Source organism: Nicotiana sylvestris, chromosome 3, assembly GCF_000393655.2.
Source record: "Nicotiana sylvestris chromosome 3, ASM39365v2, whole genome shotgun sequence".
NCBI lineage: Eukaryota > Viridiplantae > Streptophyta > Magnoliopsida > Solanales > Solanaceae > Nicotiana > Nicotiana sylvestris.
In genome coordinates, this window is record NC_091059.1 from 172551896 (window position 1) to 172569561 (window position 17666).

The following is a 17666-nucleotide window of genomic DNA, read 5'->3' on the forward strand; positions in this document are numbered from 1 at the left end:
CTCCCGCAAGGCATCTATCAAAGGAATATTTAACTGAATTTATACAGCATCTCCATGAACTTCTTATATTGGTCTGCCTTCTTTTGTTTGACCAGTCTCTGAGGGAAGGGTGCAGGTATCACCCCTTGTGCATTGCTTGCTGGCTTCTCTCTATTAGAATTTTTTGGCACAAGAAGTGCCACCTGTTCTGCAACTTGCTCATTCATCTTTTCTTTGCCTTTTTCCTCCTGACTCTGCTCAACCACCACTTCAGTAAGTTTTGTTGGTTCCTTTACCTCTAATTGAACTGGAGTGGCTGGTGTAGTGTCCTTGCTGGCTTGTGCAATTTCCTGCTCTCTGTCTAAATCTCTCCCATTCCGGAGACTTACTGCCATCAGCTGATTCGGGTTTTGGTCCTTGGGGTTTATGTTTAGGTCTGCAGGCAAAGTTCCCTGAGGACGGTTGTTCAAAGCCATGGACAGCTGACCCAACTGCGTTTCAATATTCTTTATGGCTGAATCATGCACTGCTAATTTTTCCTGTACTTTATTATTTGTCCCAATGAATTGCTGAAGCATACCCCTAATTTCCACCATGTTGTTATCTTGCTGCTGAGGGGATGGTTGGTATGTCAATTGTTGTTGGTTTTGCTGTGGATAGCCCTGTGGTTTCTGATATGGTACTGGCACCAATTGGTTTTGAGGGTGTATACCCCCAGGCTGCTACATATTAGGCCTGTACTGCTGATTTTGCTGCGGTCTCCACTGCTGTGCTCCTTGCCTCTAACCTCCATAGTTGTTGACATAATTTATATCTTCCCTTGCCCCTTGATTTTCACCTTCTCCGCTCCATGAACACACATAAGACTGATTAATACAAGGTGTATACAGTCCCCCATTTGTTGTATCAACAATGTGCACCTCTTTTGTACCCATCTTATCAATCTTCTTTGTCAATATGCTCATCTGGGTCATGAGTGTGGCCATGTTCTCTACATGCGAATTATTTGGGTCAAGAGGAACTGAATGCACTATGGGTGCCAGTGTTGTACCTCTAGTAATCCACCCCAAATTTTGTGACATCTTATCGAGAAGGATTTTGCATTCAGTGAATGTTTACTTAAAAATGCACCTCCAGCTGACGCATCCACATTTGCTTTCAAATTGTCAGCAAGCCCCATGTAGAATCTCTGGCCGAGCATCTAGTCTGGAATGCCATGGTGAGGACACTTCACTAACATCCCTTTAAATCTTTCCCAAGTTTCTTGCAAGGACTCAGAGGGCTGTTGCCTATACTGCAATATGTCATCAATATGTTTTGCAGTCTTGTTAGGTGGATAGAACTTGTTCAGGAACTGCTTGACTAATTCCTCCCAGGTGGTAATAGAGTTGATAGGGGGCGAATTTAGCCAAGTCTGAGCTTCCCCGGTTACCGAGAATGGAAACAGTAGCAGCTTGATAGCTTTCGGAGTTGCATTTGGCTGCCTTTGGGTCATACAATTGTCAGAAAATTCTTCAAGTGTTGTTGCGGGTCTTCAATGTGTGACCCGGAGAACAGTCCTTTATTCTGCAGCAGATGCAATATGTTGTTGGTGATCTGGAATGTCTCCGCTTGAATTGCGGGCACAGCTATGGCAGTGGCCAGATTATCAGTTGTGGGTTGTGCCCAGTCATAAAGTGCAGCTTCGGGCACAAGAGGTGCCACCCTTCTGACATTTAAGTCAGCTGGCTCATTCCTGACGTTTCCGTTGACGTTATCTACGTCACCCATGTCAAATTTGAGTTGGTGTGATTGTTGAGATTGTTGAAGTCTTTTGTTGGCACGGTTCAATGCCCTGAATGTTTTCTCGGGGTCAGAGAGTCCTTCTAGCAGTTCTCCAGTCCTCAAAGAACTTCTAGGCATACACATGTTTTCCACAAGAGTTCAAACGTTAGAATTTCAATGAAAAGATTGGGTATAGAGAAAACTGACTACACTTAGAATTTTTGTACTTCTCTCAATTGTAATTGATAACACCATTAATTCCCCGGCAACGACGCCAAAATTTGATAACGCCAAACTATGTCTTATACAAAGACACACACGGATGTAGCAAATATAATCTGAGTAATTCCGCCCAGAGTCGAACCACAGAGAATTAACCTATCAATTTCTTTTGACTGATTTACTAAATTCACAAAATCAATTTTCCCCAAACTTTGTAATTCATAATTGATGATATTTCTAACAGCTAAAGTCTGAAAATAATTAACAACTGAAAATTAACAATGCTTGATGTGTAAACAGTTGGAATAAGGTCTAAGGTAATGGTTTTCCCAGTTGGTGATTTCCTTGGTTGTACGTTTCTTATAGCGATGCCTTAGTTGTCTCTATCAATCAAGAACTCTCCGACTATCATAAATCTCTCTCAAGCAATTATGATAATTTACTAGACACACTCTCTCAAGCTACGCTAGCTAGATTCACATTACCGTTCTTTTAGATTGCACCCGAGGTATTGTTATCTCTAATCCAATCTCTAAACCCTCGGTTATGACTCTTGTCTATACTCCGGGAGTGATGTTGGTCAAACAACTACCTAAATATGCACTCTCTCTCAAGAAGATACATAATAAATAGGAACGGATAATTGAGGGCCCTTTCAACTAACCACAATCAAAACGTAGATGAACAATTAGAGATTAACAACCAATTCAAACTATATTAATATAACAACCAAGACATCCCCAACGGGTTTCACCAAAACCTTAGATTAAAGTATTTAGTTACTCATGACAACGTAAGAATAAACTACGAAAATATTCATAATGGAAAATTGCAAGAAAAATAGAAGAGAATAAGAACTATGATGTTTTGGGTGATCTCTCACACTTGTTCTTCTTGCAAAAATAATCTCAAAATAAGCCCCATTTTCTCTTGGGCGAGTTTCCTACATCTTATAAGGGTTTTACAAAAGTTTTTCCGAATTGACACTTTGGCCCCTTAAATTTCTGGACTGTGAACATGCCGCCGTGGCCGGCGTCGACCGCGGCTCTGACCGCGGAGAACACTGACTCCAACCGCGGCGCGGACCGCGGTGGAAACCGCGGTGAGTATGCTGGGCCTTTTTGTCTCCGCGTTCCTTTTTTTTTTCTTTTGTGTTTGGGTACTTTTTGAGTGGGTGTTTTCTTCACGTTATTGCCTCTAAACACTTCATGTTGCTTCCTCACATCTTATATTCCCTGCGAAACCAAATAGCATTAATTAAAGCATTTTATTGGCAACTTACATTATAAAACAACAACAAAGCATGAGCAATTATGGTGTAAATAACAACTATATAGCCTATTATCAGCTACGGTCATATACTACGTCCAAAATAATATGGCTTGGAGACGTCCGACTTCCGCCATAAATTAAAGGCCTTCAAATGCTTCGGAAAACCGGTTAAACTCGGCTACCCTCGGCAAAAGCAAAAAGGGCTTCGATAAAATCAGCCCTCAAATAATTTAAAGGCTTCAATAATATCAACCTTCGAAAAAGTCTCAAGAGGCATTAACACGAACGGGTTCTGATCGATTGAACCCTCAAAATATCCAACGGGTGCAAAAAACACATGCTAAGGCATAACGAAATTTTCACTAAGTCTTTTAGCCGAAAAGAGGAAAAAATTATAGCCGTCTTAGAGGCCGAATTGGCCCGACTTAAAGAGCCTAAGAGCCGATCTAAAAGAGCCTAAGGGCCAATATAAAAGAGCCTAAGGGCCAATGTAAAAAAGCCTAAGGGCTAACTTTACTTCGAGTTCGAGCAAATCCTCACTCTACTATAAAGCCTGAGGGCTATCTCAAGTTCGAGCAAGTATTCACTCGACTGCTAAGCCCAAGGGCTACCCGAGTTTGAGAAAATTCTCACTCGGGGACTATCTATGAAGCCTAAGGGCTAACTCTATTTCGAGTTCGAGCAAGTCCTCACTCGATCATAAAAGCCTAAGGGCTATCTTAACCCGAGTCCGAGCAAATCCTCACTCGGGGACTACCCATAAAGCCTATGGGCTAACTTTACTTCGAGTTCGAGCAAATCTTCACCTGGCTATAAGGCCTAAGGGCTATTTTCATTTCGAGTTCCAGCATGCACTCGCTCATCTATCAAACCCAAGGGCCACCTTACCCCATCGACTGTTGAGCCTAAGAGCTACTTAAGTTCAAGTTCGAAAGGACACCCGAGGACCATTGATCAGAAACGTTCGAGGACAGAACTTATTGTCGGTCATTACCATCTCAAACTTTGGACATTCAAATGGATTTTTATGCTAAGGCGCTTAGACCCGCTCAAAAGGGTAACAGATTCGGAAGCCATGGATGGAAAAGGGGGCTTTGTATAAACCTCTTTACAAGAAGTTATAGGTTACGATCGAGAGTTCCTCGTAAGGGTCGATCAACCTCAAAAGTAAAAAATTACTAAGAGCACGAAACCTAAGTAGCATGGTCCTTATTGGCAGAAGTGTCTTCGCCCTCAGAGTCTTCCTCGTCGTCGGACTCGCTAAAGGTTCTCGAAGTTTTCCTTGGGAAAAGCTAGCTTCCAAACTCTCGAATCCTCAATCGTTTGCGTCACGATGATGATGTCGTGGCAAATCGGGGTAAAAATCAAGGAATCAATTCGTTTCTTGTCGTTATACTCTAAAAAATACGGGGACTATCTGTATACGGTAGAAATCGGGGCTACCCGATTTATAGGCTCGAAAGCGAGGTTGAGTTCGAGCCCGATGGACCAGACTCGAGCTCGAAGACAGAATGCGATGCCCGGAGATAGGAGTACGAGGAATATCGAAGCCAAGTATCCTCGACCCCGAAATAGTACCGTTGCGGATTTGTAACAGAATGAGCTAGATTCCTGCCACGTCCCCAAGATCATGGCGCAAATCTCGGAATAGGATTGTACGATTCCGTACTAGGCGGTTAGACAGCTGTAACAAGAATATTCCTTACTGTAAATAAAAATATACCTTATATATTTAGGGTTGCCCTATTATATAAAGGGGACCCCAATCATTTTGTAAGATGATCTAATCATTGAAGAAAGAATATACTCTGTACTTTTTGCCTACTGTTCATCAGAATCATCCTTTAGCTCTACTGTTCTTACTTTATTTTCCTTACTTAATGGTTCTTATTGTTCTAAGCCCACCTCGAGGTCACTAAGCTCGATGTCACCGCTACTGAGTAACATTGGTTTGATTCGCTTGTCTCTTTCATTTCTACTTCATATTTCTTGATTATTAATTGGTATTGAACTAAATCACATATCTTTAAAATCACAAATCAAATTTAATTGTTACTCGTATTTTCAAGGTAAACAAAAATAATGAAATATTTTCTAATTCATACTAATACTTTTTATTGAGTCAATTATTTCACTAATACTCAAGAGTGTGACTACATCTAAATGAGAACATCTGCCATTCTTGGTGCGACTGCATTCATTCTTCTAAGAGAGGCACTAGTGGCTGAACGTTGTCTGCCATTTGGCCTAGTGTACTGAACCCCATCAACTTCAGATTCTATATAGTAAGTTACTTTAGGTAATAACGTTCAACAAAAGCACAGAGTACAGAGAGCAAAAGGACAAACATGTTTCTGGTGTTGCATTACAATTTACAAGCTGAAGATCTTGACAACGTAAGATTAGAACAACCTAATCATGACTTAATAGCTCCTGTGGTTACAGAAGCCTGTACTCTGCCTGATCATTGTATAAAACGAAGACAGTTTCTTGTTAGAACAGCAGTGGTTACCATTGGATTCAGATAGAAATATTTGGTAACTAAAAGTTATAATTTGAAATTACCTGAACATTTGCAAGTGAAAAACTTGTTACCTTGTCTTCAAAGTGGAAGATAAAAGTTAAAAAAAGATTGTACAATGAAGTCCAACAACATAATAGGCACCCAGATTGACCACACACTACATGTCGCCACACGCTATAAGTCATCATACGCTACAGAGACAGAGTTGCTCGCCTATCACTACAGGGTAAAATAGCGATGAAAGCTTGCATAGTCTCGCCTCACGCTATTAGCGCTGAGGCGAACACTATTTACAAGCCTGTGACTTTGTTTCCTCTTTAATTACAACAGATATCTCTTTGCCCTATCTAATTAACAACATCAATTAATCATTTTTCTTAATTACATTTAAAATACTTGGAGTCTACCATGGGTTGTTACGGTGTGTGTTGTTATCCATACACTTTCTTTTGCTTTTCAAGTATTACGTTGTAATAGCTTTAAAATTCACATATACAAACGATTACCTAGCTAAACAAGTGAAATATTACTATTTGAAATTACCACATAGTTCATCTCTTAATTTGGAAAATAGTTGATTGATTTCCTAATATATACTCTGATTTTTTATAGCTTTTCCTTTGTGCTTAGCCACTTGAAAAACTTTTCACATTTTATATCTCTTGTCAAATATTATATTTTAGTTTGATGTTTCAAAATAATAAGAGGTCATTTATTACGTTTTTCAATTTATTTAATTGCTTGAAATATTAACTAACTGACATGTTTAAGAGAGATAAAAGATAGTTTAAATAAATATTCTTTTGATCAAAACCATTGATGGAACAACAATCAATTGAAACAGTTTTCCACAATCAGTCGAAATCAGTTCTATAAAAAGAACGATATTAGAGAATAATAGAAGTTAGCCAAGCAACAATATGTCAAGGACGATAGAATAAAACGTAATGGAGAAAACAATATTTGATTTAGGGATATCTTTGTTTAGAATTTTATTTGCAAATCAAAAATAACTATTTCTCAATTGCGTTCTTAATACTGACTAAATATTACAACAACGATCCAAAAACCTGCCATATCAAACGATTTTGGGGCATTTGTATCTATACTCGCTTTTTGGGTCACATTTTAACTTGTGTCCGCTTTGCAAAAAAAAATTGCAAGCGTAAAAAAAATTGCAAGCATACTCACTTTTTCGCGTAACTTCAGCATACGGGACTGAAGTAGCAAAAACAATCACGCAAAAACTTCAGCATTCTAGTAGATAGGCCTGAAGTAGCAAGTGTGCTGAAGTTTTTGTTTGTAATTGATGAACTTAAGCATAGTAGTTGAAGTTTTATTCTCTATTTGGTGAAGTTTTTGTTTGTAATTGCTGAACTTAAGCATAGTAGTTGAATTTGCTGAAGTTTTTGTTTGTAATTGCACTAAATAAGCTGAAGTTTTTTGTCCTGAATTCATTAGTTTTGTCATTGAGCTTTTTCAAAAATTTCAGCAGAAGATGCTGAAGTTATTTAGTTCATTTATAAAAACTTCAGCACTAAATGAGCTGAAGTTTTTTTTTTTGTCCTGGATAAGCTTTTTCAAAAACTTCCGCAGAATATGCTGAAGTTATTTAGTTCATTTGTAAAAACTTCAGCACTAAAAGCTGAAATTTTTTTGTCTTGAATTCATTAATTTTGTCATAAAGCTTTTTCAAAAACTTCAGCAGAATATACTGAAGTTATTTAATTCATTTGTAAAAACTTTAGCACTATATAAGATGAAGTTTTTGAAAAAGCTTTCTAACGTACTAGATAAATAATCAGATTGCCAATAGTATCTAAATTATAAATTTTGAAAACAATAAACGTGAAAAGAACAGAATTATCATTGTCTACTAACTTACGTACGTGGAAATATTCACAAATTATTGTCTACTAACTTACGTAATTATTTATAATTTGTTTTGAAATAGTCTGATAAACATATTTATGGCAATCATCCCATGAACTGAAGTTTCATGGCAACACCAACAACAGCAGAAGAAAGAAGAAGAAGAAGAAGAAGAAGAAGAAGAAGAAGAAGAAAGATGATGAGGAGAAGGAGAAGGAGAAGGAGGGCTAAAGTTGTTTAAAAAGTGGGTGGAGAAAGGGGGCTGAAGTTGTTTAAAAAGTGGGTACAAGTTAAATTTTTTTAAAAAAATGGGTATCAGTTAAATGGGGGCGACCAAATAAGGCGTCCCGTGCAATTTTTACAACGATTTTTAATAGAAATTATTGTAAGATTGGGCCATGTAATATTCAAACTACAAGCCCAAACTCCTTATTCGACGTAAAATTGCACGGGGTGCCATATTTGGACTCCCCCATTTAACCTATACCTATTATTTTAAAAAGTTTTAATTTGTACCTAGTTTTTAAACAACTTCAGCCCCTTTCTCCTCCTTCGTTTTCTTCTTCTGCTTCTTCTATTAACAATTGAAAGGCACTATAATTAATTTCGCTTTTAGTGCAACCTGAACAAAGAAATCAAACAACAAACAATAAAAGAATATAACTTTCTACCTCGACTAGGCAAGCAGACAAATAATTCGTATTTTTCTAATCTCTCGCAATACTGTTTTACATTTATGATGAACTATATGGAAACTGACCCATTACTTCTTGTTTTGAATAAACTAATCCTGTCAGATTCATGCGAAGATATTGAACTGATATTAAACTTGTATTCTAGTCGCATGTAATTATTGTCTCCTTTTTCATCTTGAGTTGGTTGCTGCTTCACTTGGAAATATTGGGATTCAAGTTTTTGCTTATGGATTCAACTTCAGCTTATATAGTGCTGAAGTTTTTACAAATAAATTAAATAACTTCAGTATCTTCTGCTGAAGTTTTTGAAAAAGCTTATTCAAGATAAAAAAACTTCAGCTCATTTAGTGCCGAAGTTTTTACAAATGAACTAAATAACTTCAACATCTTCTGCTGAAGTTTTTGAAAAAGCTTTATGACAAAACTAATAAATCCCAGGACAAAAAAACTTCAGTTATTTTAGTGTTGAAATTTTTACAAATGAACTAAAAAACTTCATCATCTTATCCAGGACAAAAAAATTTCAGCACTGTCTTTGCTACTTAAGGCCCGTCTACTAGAATGCTGAAGTTTTGCGTGATTGCCTTTACTATTTTAGCCCGTATGCTGAAGTTACGCGAAAAGGTGGGTACACTTGCAAATATTTTTATAAAGCGGACACAAGTTAAAACATGACAAAAAAGCGGGTCATGATTCGACCCGTCACTTCCAACATGGGCTTCGTCTTCGCATAGTCCATTGAACCACCACCTCAAAGTTCACTATCTCACTCCGCCGCCGCCGGCGACGATCTGCTCCTTCCATCTCTTTCTCCGGAGACGGCGTCTACTTGTATGTTCACCATCTCTCTCTCTATCGGTCATTAGGGAAAATCTCTCATCGCTTTCCCAATTTTTTTTTTGTGTCTGCTTCCACTGCGTAAAGAAAGCTTTTTCTTTGTTTTTTTCCTCCCAAATGGACACTTGAGTGAATATAGGTATCTTATTAGTTATAGAAGATAATAAGTAGAGTACTGTTTATTAGAAGTAGACTCTATGTTGAGTTTGTTTTAGTACATTGGCTTTAATAAAATAATTTATCTTTAATTTACCGAGATTATTGATTTGTTAGAGAGAAGAATCTAATTTTGGTTTGTTGTCAGAACATAGATGGACTGCAGAATTCTATCATTGAATAAGTCTTGTAGCTTGGCTAGTAATCTTCGGGCCAGTCCTACACGCAATACTGTATTTTATCGGAAATGTTCTTATCTGCCTGCAGGTATTACTTTCAGTAGTTCCTTCTTTTGCAGTAAGTTAATAGACTAATGAAATTGTTATTTAGCATTTTTACTCATGAAATTTTTCCGTCAATTGTTTGTAGTTGTTCTTATTGGTGAAAACCATCACAAAGTGCTATACTTTAAATTAAATCTGTCTTTGTAGAGATTGTAATGTTGGGTTAATGTGTCATGTTGTTTTTGATGGTTATTAACAGGGTTATTTCATAAGTCAGTTAGGTGCTCGATGAAGTCATATAGGTTATCAGAGCTTACGAGTTCTGAGGTTGACAACCTCAAAGCTCGTCCACGCATTGATTTCTCCTCCATTTTCAACATAGTGAGTTTATAGTACTTTTTGAACTAATTTTATATTTTCTTTTTCCTTCTAATTACTTATTTATCAGTTTAATCAAGTAGACTTATTTTGAATGTTGAATGAATCGCATTAGGTTCAACCCATTGTTGATGATGTTCGTAATAGAGGTGATGCTGCAGTTAAAAAGTTAGTGCCTGTTTGATATTATGCCTTAGTTGCAGTGTTTGTTTCATCAACAATTCTTAACCTGTATCTGTTATATGAAAATCCCCTTATTTTCCACCTCCCTTACCATAAGAATGCAGAACATGTATTTACCTTTAACGTTTTAAGGGGGAAAAAAAGAATGCAGAACATGTGTTATTGATCCACATCAAAGGCCAAATATATACTCCAAATGGAGGTGCTAGACTGTATAATATTAATGAATAGTGTAAAGGGCATCTCTCCTAGCATATTATATTGTAGAAAATTATGTTAGGTTCTCATTCCTCTTGCATGGACCAAAAAGATCTAAATATTAATTGACATTAAGATGAGCTTTATCACATATTCACACTCCACATTTCAATCTCTGTTCCAATGCTCTTAAAAGCGAAAAGCGAAAAGAAGCGACAAGGTTCCGTATAGCAGATCCAACTTGGTGACCTTTGTGTCTTTGCAACTATAAACCTAAACATAAAATATGTTCTATTGTGCCTATTATCAGATTCTCTCTCTCCCTCTCTCTTTTTAATTCGCTTTGGAAACATTGTACCAACATTTCAAACTACTTCCTGTTTGTATCGACTTTTTAGATATACTTTTATTAATTAAAGCTAATAATTCAGTTTCAACCAAAGCTGAAGGTTTGCTACCGTGTTTTTGCAGCTTGTTTTTACTCTTTTTGTAATTGATTCTTATCAACTTTAGTTGCCAGTTTTTTAATTTGCTGGACAAACTAAGTTCAAACTTTCAAACCTTCAGAATATCCCTAAGTTTAGATTAAATAGTTATTGAACTTACAAAAAAATTCAGTATTTTTGCTCCTTGTCGGCTTGTCCATCACATATCATTCTTTAAGAGTTAATAGTTCCGTTTGAAAGTAAAAGATGCCACGATAGAAAAGTTAACATGTCTTTTTGTCTTGATATTACTTTGGTATGATGTCTATAACTTCCTGGGCAGTTACACGTCGCGGTTCGACAAAGTTGTACTGGATAAGATAGTTGAAGATGTCAATGAGCTTCCAGATCCTGAGGTATGTATTTAAATACACATTTTCTTATTGATGGGCGGGATGGGGATTAAAGAGAGTATGACATTTTAGAGTTTGAATTGTGCTTAGGATTTTTTTGTTCCCTTTCCTATTCCTTTTTCTTTAATTTTTGTCTTGAAGAACAATTGACTTCAGTTTGTCTTATTTCCAATCTAACTGCTTCTTCCTTTGACTCAGCTTGATTCAGCTGTTCGCGAAGCATTTGATGTGGCATATAACAACATATATGCCTTTCATGCTGCTCAAAAGCCTGTTGAGAAAGTTGTGGAGAACATGCATGTAGGTTATGGTTATTGTATAGGATTGATCTCAGTTGTGTGGGCTTGTTTAGCAGCATTGTGTTGGCACTCTTACTTCTCCTTTAACTTCCATATTTCCTACTCAGGGTGTCAGATGTAAACGTGTGGCTAGGAGCATTGCCTCTGTAGGGCTTTATGTTCCTGGTGGAACTGCTATTTTACCTTCTACCGCTCTGATGCTTTCAGTTGTACGGTGATTCAATTTTCCAAGTTAATTTCATGCTCTCGTTAATCATTTCTTTCAATGCTAATTCCCTGAGTACAAAATCTTCGATTTTTCTCTTTGGCCAGCCAGCACAAATTGCTGGGTGTAAAACTGTTGTACTTGCAACTCCACCTTCTCGGGATGGCAGCATTTGCAAGGTATTTGTTTATCATCTTACTTTGTTGGTATAAGTTTTAAGTATCAATGGCCATTTATTTGGATGCATTTCTTGTAGGAAGTGCTTTATTGTGCCAAGAAAGCAGGTGTGACCCACATCCTTAAAGCTGGAGGTGCTCAGGTATAAGATGATATGCTTCCGTGGTCTTGCGTTCATGAGCGGACATTGCATCTGACTCATTTCACTTAATTTCTTACTTCTTTTTCCGAACTTAAACTTTTTACTTCACAGTCCATTTACTGCAACTTTTTAAAATCCACAGGCAATTTCTGCTATGGCCTGGGGCACTGAATCCTGCCCAAAGGTACAGCTTTCACCTTAAAAGTTGAAGCCTGGCATATTGTATCATACAAGCACTAGTATACTTCTATTGCTTTGCTGAGTTTACGCACGCAACACAGAATAAATGTTATTAACATGAGTACTTTCAGGCAATTAATCCTGGCTTAAGTAGACGTGCATGTATTAGTTATAGAGTACTCTTGCACTGGCACACGAATAGTGAACCTTCATATAGATGATCCTAATTAGTTTAGGATTGAGGCATAGTTGTTTTATTTATGCAAAAAGTATAACTTTAATAATTGGACAAGGGTTGACGGAACAGAAACTATGCATCCCTTTCATCCGTTCATTTTTCCTGTAAAACATGATGTCTTTGCTATTGCTTCAAATAGGGAAGGTGAAGTCTAGGCAGGAACAGTAATCGAAGCACGTGCATTGATTAAATAAGCATGTGCTGATTTGATATTACTAAAGGAACCAATCTCGCTTCAGGCCTTTGGTGTAAGGCCACAACCGTGAAGTGTGGGTTAGGTGCACGCCACGGATTCGAACCATGTTATTGACTGATGTCTGGTATTTCGGTAGAGGCAGGGTGTATGAATGAGTCCATACTTCCCTTATTTTCGAACCTGTGAGCCCAATTGGATGGGTTAGATAACTCACTGGAGATTTCTCGGTTAGGAAGCCCAAATAGGACTGAGAATAGAAAGAGGGCAAAGATTTTGTATAGAAAAGATAACATGAACTTAGTTTCTTAATTATTTTTTTAAAAGAATTTTTGTGATACTTGACTGAAAAAATATATTTTTATTATGATTGCAATCACTAATCAGAATATATATCTAGTAAGATTCCCCTGTATACAGTGAATGTTGATCCTTATTGGTTCATTGTCTATATTTCTTACAAAGGAAAGTAATTATGGCATGTTTTAGCAGACACATTGTATCTGTTCCTTGTACATCTGTAAGGCTACTACCCTGGTTGTCCTTGAAACCTGTGGTTAACTTGTAGATATCTTAATGAAGTGGGTTTCCTTTCATATTGGCTTTTGGATTTTTGTTTTCCTAAACATGGCATGCATTTACAGTCAAACTCTTTTTTTCTTTCATTGATAATGTATAAAGGAGAAGCATTATGTACGTTACCATCTATGCCAGGTTGAGAAGATATATGGGCCTGGGAATCAGTATGTCACCGCTGCAAAAATGATTCTGCAGGTATTGGTTTCAAGAGGTAATCTTAGGTTAGGGATATTAGCAATGTAAATAAATTTCACTTGAAACATATATGCTGCCAAAAGACTATTTTCCTCACCTCTAGTTGTCTTTTGCTAAGTAGTATTCTCTCTCAACAGAACAGTGAAGCTATGGTTTCAATCGACATGCCGGCTGGGCCTTCAGAAGTCCTTGTTATAGCTGACAAGCATTCCAGTCCTATCCATGTGGCAGCAGATTTACTTTCACAGGTATTAGCTGAACTATTCACTGCTTGATTAAGTTTTCATTCCTACATTCTGTGTCTGAATCTGGTGCTCTTGTTATTTCACATTGTAGTGCGTATGTCTCTTCTGAGATCAAAATAGGAAGATTTAAGGTTTTCGGAGTGAAGGAGATTAACTGTTAACACAAGCTGAACTGAAACTTTCAATAATTCCTATCGTTCATTGAGGCAAAAGCTTATCACCTCAAATGCAATTTTCAGGCAGAGCATGGGCCAGATAGCCAAGTCGTACTGGTTATTGCTGGGGATGGTGTTGATCTAAATGCTATTCAAGAGGAAATAAGAAAGCAGTGCCAAGCCCTTCCAAGGGAAGAATTTGCACTTCAGGCACTCAACCACAGCTTCACTGTGTTCGCACGGGATATGCTCGAGGTATGTTTGTCGATCTTGGCTGGCAGCAATTTGCATACAGTTCTATGTATGCTTGCTGTCATTATATAATTCTGCCTGAAACATATTTAAAAAGATTGAAAAAATCATTAACGTGAACGCAATTTCCTTATAAATTTCTCTATCAGCTATAGGCTTTATCTCATGGACTTAGATCACGACCTTTTTCAGGCAATTTCCTTCTCAAACATGTATGCACCTGAGCATCTGATAATCAATGTGAATGAAGCTGAGAAGTGGGAAAGTTTAATTGAGAATGCAGGTACTTTTTTTTTTGGTCTTAAAATGCAGGTACTTTAAATCTCTGTGTTTGCTAAGTTTTACCTTACTTTTCCATTTGGCATATCTACTTTTCTGTTTGCTTGTTTTGGCAATTGGGGCTGCTGATTGTGATGTATCCATGAAATATTTTCCTCAAGCTTCTCTTGATTTTAGCAATGTTAAAGTGTGATATACAGTGGGTAATATATTCATCTTTATTCTTCTTATTTTTATATTCCTTTGAGTGAGTTTTCTGTCCTGCCCTTTGTGATCCTCCATATAACACAACTTTTCCATACAATTTAACAGCATTTTTACCAGAGATTTCTGTTTCATTTTCTATTTTCCCTTGTCTTCATCATCCAGCTGGTTAATACTTTAGTCTTGTGGTATTTTTTGTCTATTGACGTCTTTAATCTCTATGCGTAATTTTAGTGGTTTAAGGGCGTATGTGTATTGAACACGTAATTTTTTTATTTTTTTGATGAAGTAAAGTGTTTCGTTAAAGGCATCAAGAAGATGCAGAAAAAGTACAAAGTGAAAGCCCTTGGTTAACTCCTAATATAAAAACCTATAAAGCTGGGAGTTGACCAAGACCAAGTACCAAAAGTATGACTATTAAGCCATATTAAGAGAGCTAATGAAATCTAAGAGGGGAATAACATCATTTACAGGGGAACGGTTACTCCAACTAAACAGGTTCATCAGACACTTAGATTTCAATAGGCTGGTGAAAGTTGAAATGCCATCAAATCATCTAGTGTTCCTCTCTGTCCAAATACACCAACAGATACATGCTGGGATCCTTTGCCAGGTCTTCTTGATGGTTTTGCCAACTTTCCACGAGCACCAGCCTTCAACTGCTTCCTTGATATCCTGAGGAATAGACCAACTGAGACAAAAAACTGCTAAAAACATATTCCATATATCTGTTGCCACTGGACAGTCCAAGAAGATGGTTTACTGATTCTGCATTGCTGTAGCACATGTAACATCTGTTTACTAGTTGAAAGTTTCTTCTGCATAAGTTGTCCTGGGTCAAGGTAGCATTTCTGAGAGCAATCCAAGAGAAGCACATTACTTTTGTAGGTAATTTTAACCTCCATATATGCTTCCATGGCCAATTCTCAATCATTCCATTTGATGCACACAGTTTGCTATATCCAGCCTTCACTGTATATGTACCCTTGCAAGAATTACCCCACTTTAGGCTATCTGAGATTTGAACGCGTAATGTTATTATCTCAGCTCTTGACTGTATAAGGTTGATAGTTCTTTCCCTGTTATTCCTTCAAACTGTATGATTAGCTCTGCAAGATGTCAAATAGAAGGTTCAAGTTCGCTGGTCATTGGCAAGGTGGACAAGTTTCTTCACTAGTGATCTAGGCCATCTCCTTTTTCGGTAGGGAGTTGAATATACCGTCATTTCTGTTAGATGACGTAATTGACTAGCCTTCTGTTTTCTTCTTTGACATGGTTATTTCAGTCCGCTTGGGTTCCTAGGAGAAGCTCTTAACATATTTCACTATTGATGGTGGCTGGAACTGCTGGCTCCATTTGTAATATGGTACTTATGATAGACATGACATGTTTTTTTTACTTCTGGGCTTAAAATCTGAATTTACAATATCGTAGGTAAGGCAAAAAAAAAAAAAGTACTCCTTGCAATACTCAACTTCTACACACTAATAATCTATCTACATCAGAAAGCAGGCTTTTTTTATATGGCTTACAGTTAACTGAAAGTATATTTTGTGGAGGGAGCCTGGTTTTTCAGACAGACAGATCTATATTTCAATTCTTGAGAGATTGGACAATGCTACTTCCTCAATTTAAAAGTGACAGACTTCCATTCCCCCCCCCCCCCCCCCCCCCCCCCCCCAAAAAAAAAGGGTGAAAGAGTTAGCAAGTAAATTTAAGCAAACTCATTTATTATAAAATCAACTGTATGTTCATTGTTGTTAAAACCGGAGAACAATCTCAAAATATCAGGAGAAATTTCAGAAACAGATGAGGGTATGATGAATATTGAATTACTGGCCTTTCGATCTGTGTTTATGTGTGTGTCTAGTTGTGTAACTTTGTTTGTTCCCCTTACGACGTTGACACACTGCCAAGCACCAACTGCTTGTGTTGATCAGTGGTGACATTGCTTTTTCCATAACTTCTTTGTCAAAGTGGTTTGTCTGACTTGTGGAAGCTGTCTAATGTTTGTCCGACTTGGGCTCTTTAGTATACAGCTTCAAAATATGCATGTTCATGTGTTATTTCTGAAGTCTTTTGCATTCATATAGATACCAGGAAAGTTAGGTTGGAGGTTCATATTTTACCATCAATAGCAACTTACAACTAATCAATCATGTCTCTCTTTGGCAAATCTAACTTATAAATAATCTACTCTGAATACTTGCAGGTTCTGTATTTATGGGACAGTGGACACCTGAGAGTGTAGGAGATTATGCAAGTGGAACTAACCATGTTCTGCCAACTTACGGGTATGCACGTATGTATGGTGGGGTCTCTTTAGACTCTTTCTTGAAATACATTACCGTGCAGTCTTTGACAGAAGAAGGGCTGAGGAATCTTGGCCCCTATGTGGAGAAAATGGCCGAAGTTGAGGGTTTGGATGCCCACAAGAGGGCTGTAACCCTCAGGCTGCAGGACATAGAAGCGAGGCAAGTATCACACTCAGGATGATACCATATGTGGATCCCATTTGTATTCTTAAAGAATAAATATTGAGCAATTCACCCGTCATGCAAATCTAAGGCAGTTTATAGTTTGTTGCGGCTTGAGCTCTATATTTCCTTTACCCTGATTTTATCAGTGTTAAACTGAAAGCACACCTGGAAGAAAAAGAAGTAACGGTAATGGGTATCAATGGATGAGCGAGTTCATCTGCTGCATTTGTTGGAATAAATTTAAACCAGATATCTGAAAAGATGTTTTCATCAAATCTTGCAGTACCAGATTTGACAGTTGTATCTTAATTGGGATTTTGCCATGTTTTGTAACAAAAGTTGTAATGCAGCAAACTTGTAATGTTTTGATTAGATGTAATTATAGTGGTGACAAGAGGTTGCTTTTGCTACAGATAATGAAGAGCCAAAGTCTCTGATATCATTTATTAGTAATTCTTATCTTTTAATAGCTTGAATATTAATATCATTCAATATTACTAACTTTTACTCATTATTCGATTGAATTAAAAGAGAAAGATGTAAAATTCAAGTCATGCAGTTTGTTGAAATTGAATCATAGACTCGTGCATGTTTAGATTCTACAAAAGGTGTCTTTCTTCACCCTCTTAAGTTGGGGTTTGGGAAACTTGAACCACTTTTAGTTCATACTCCAGTCTAAATTACCTCCCCACATTCCAGGT

The 17666-nt window shown here is 37.3% G+C and overlaps 1 protein-coding gene across 1 annotated transcript; it reads left to right on the forward strand.

Annotated features, from left to right (window-relative positions):
- Nucleotides 1-9017: 9017 nt before the first annotated feature.
- Nucleotides 9018-17434, forward strand: LOC104244158 (histidinol dehydrogenase, chloroplastic-like). The gene is made up of 15 exons (XM_009799506.2): nucleotides 9018-9159; nucleotides 9470-9588; nucleotides 9805-9926; nucleotides 10039-10091; nucleotides 11073-11145; nucleotides 11341-11442; nucleotides 11549-11650; nucleotides 11754-11825; nucleotides 11903-11965; nucleotides 12108-12149; nucleotides 13291-13350; nucleotides 13488-13598; nucleotides 13835-14005; nucleotides 14195-14285; nucleotides 16698-17434. Exons 2-15 carry the CDS (start codon nucleotides 9477-9479, stop codon nucleotides 16979-16981), a joined length of 1458 nt encoding a protein of 485 aa, XP_009797808.1. The 5' UTR covers nucleotides 9018-9159; nucleotides 9470-9476; the 3' UTR covers nucleotides 16982-17434.
- Nucleotides 17435-17666: the final 232 nt, after the last annotated feature.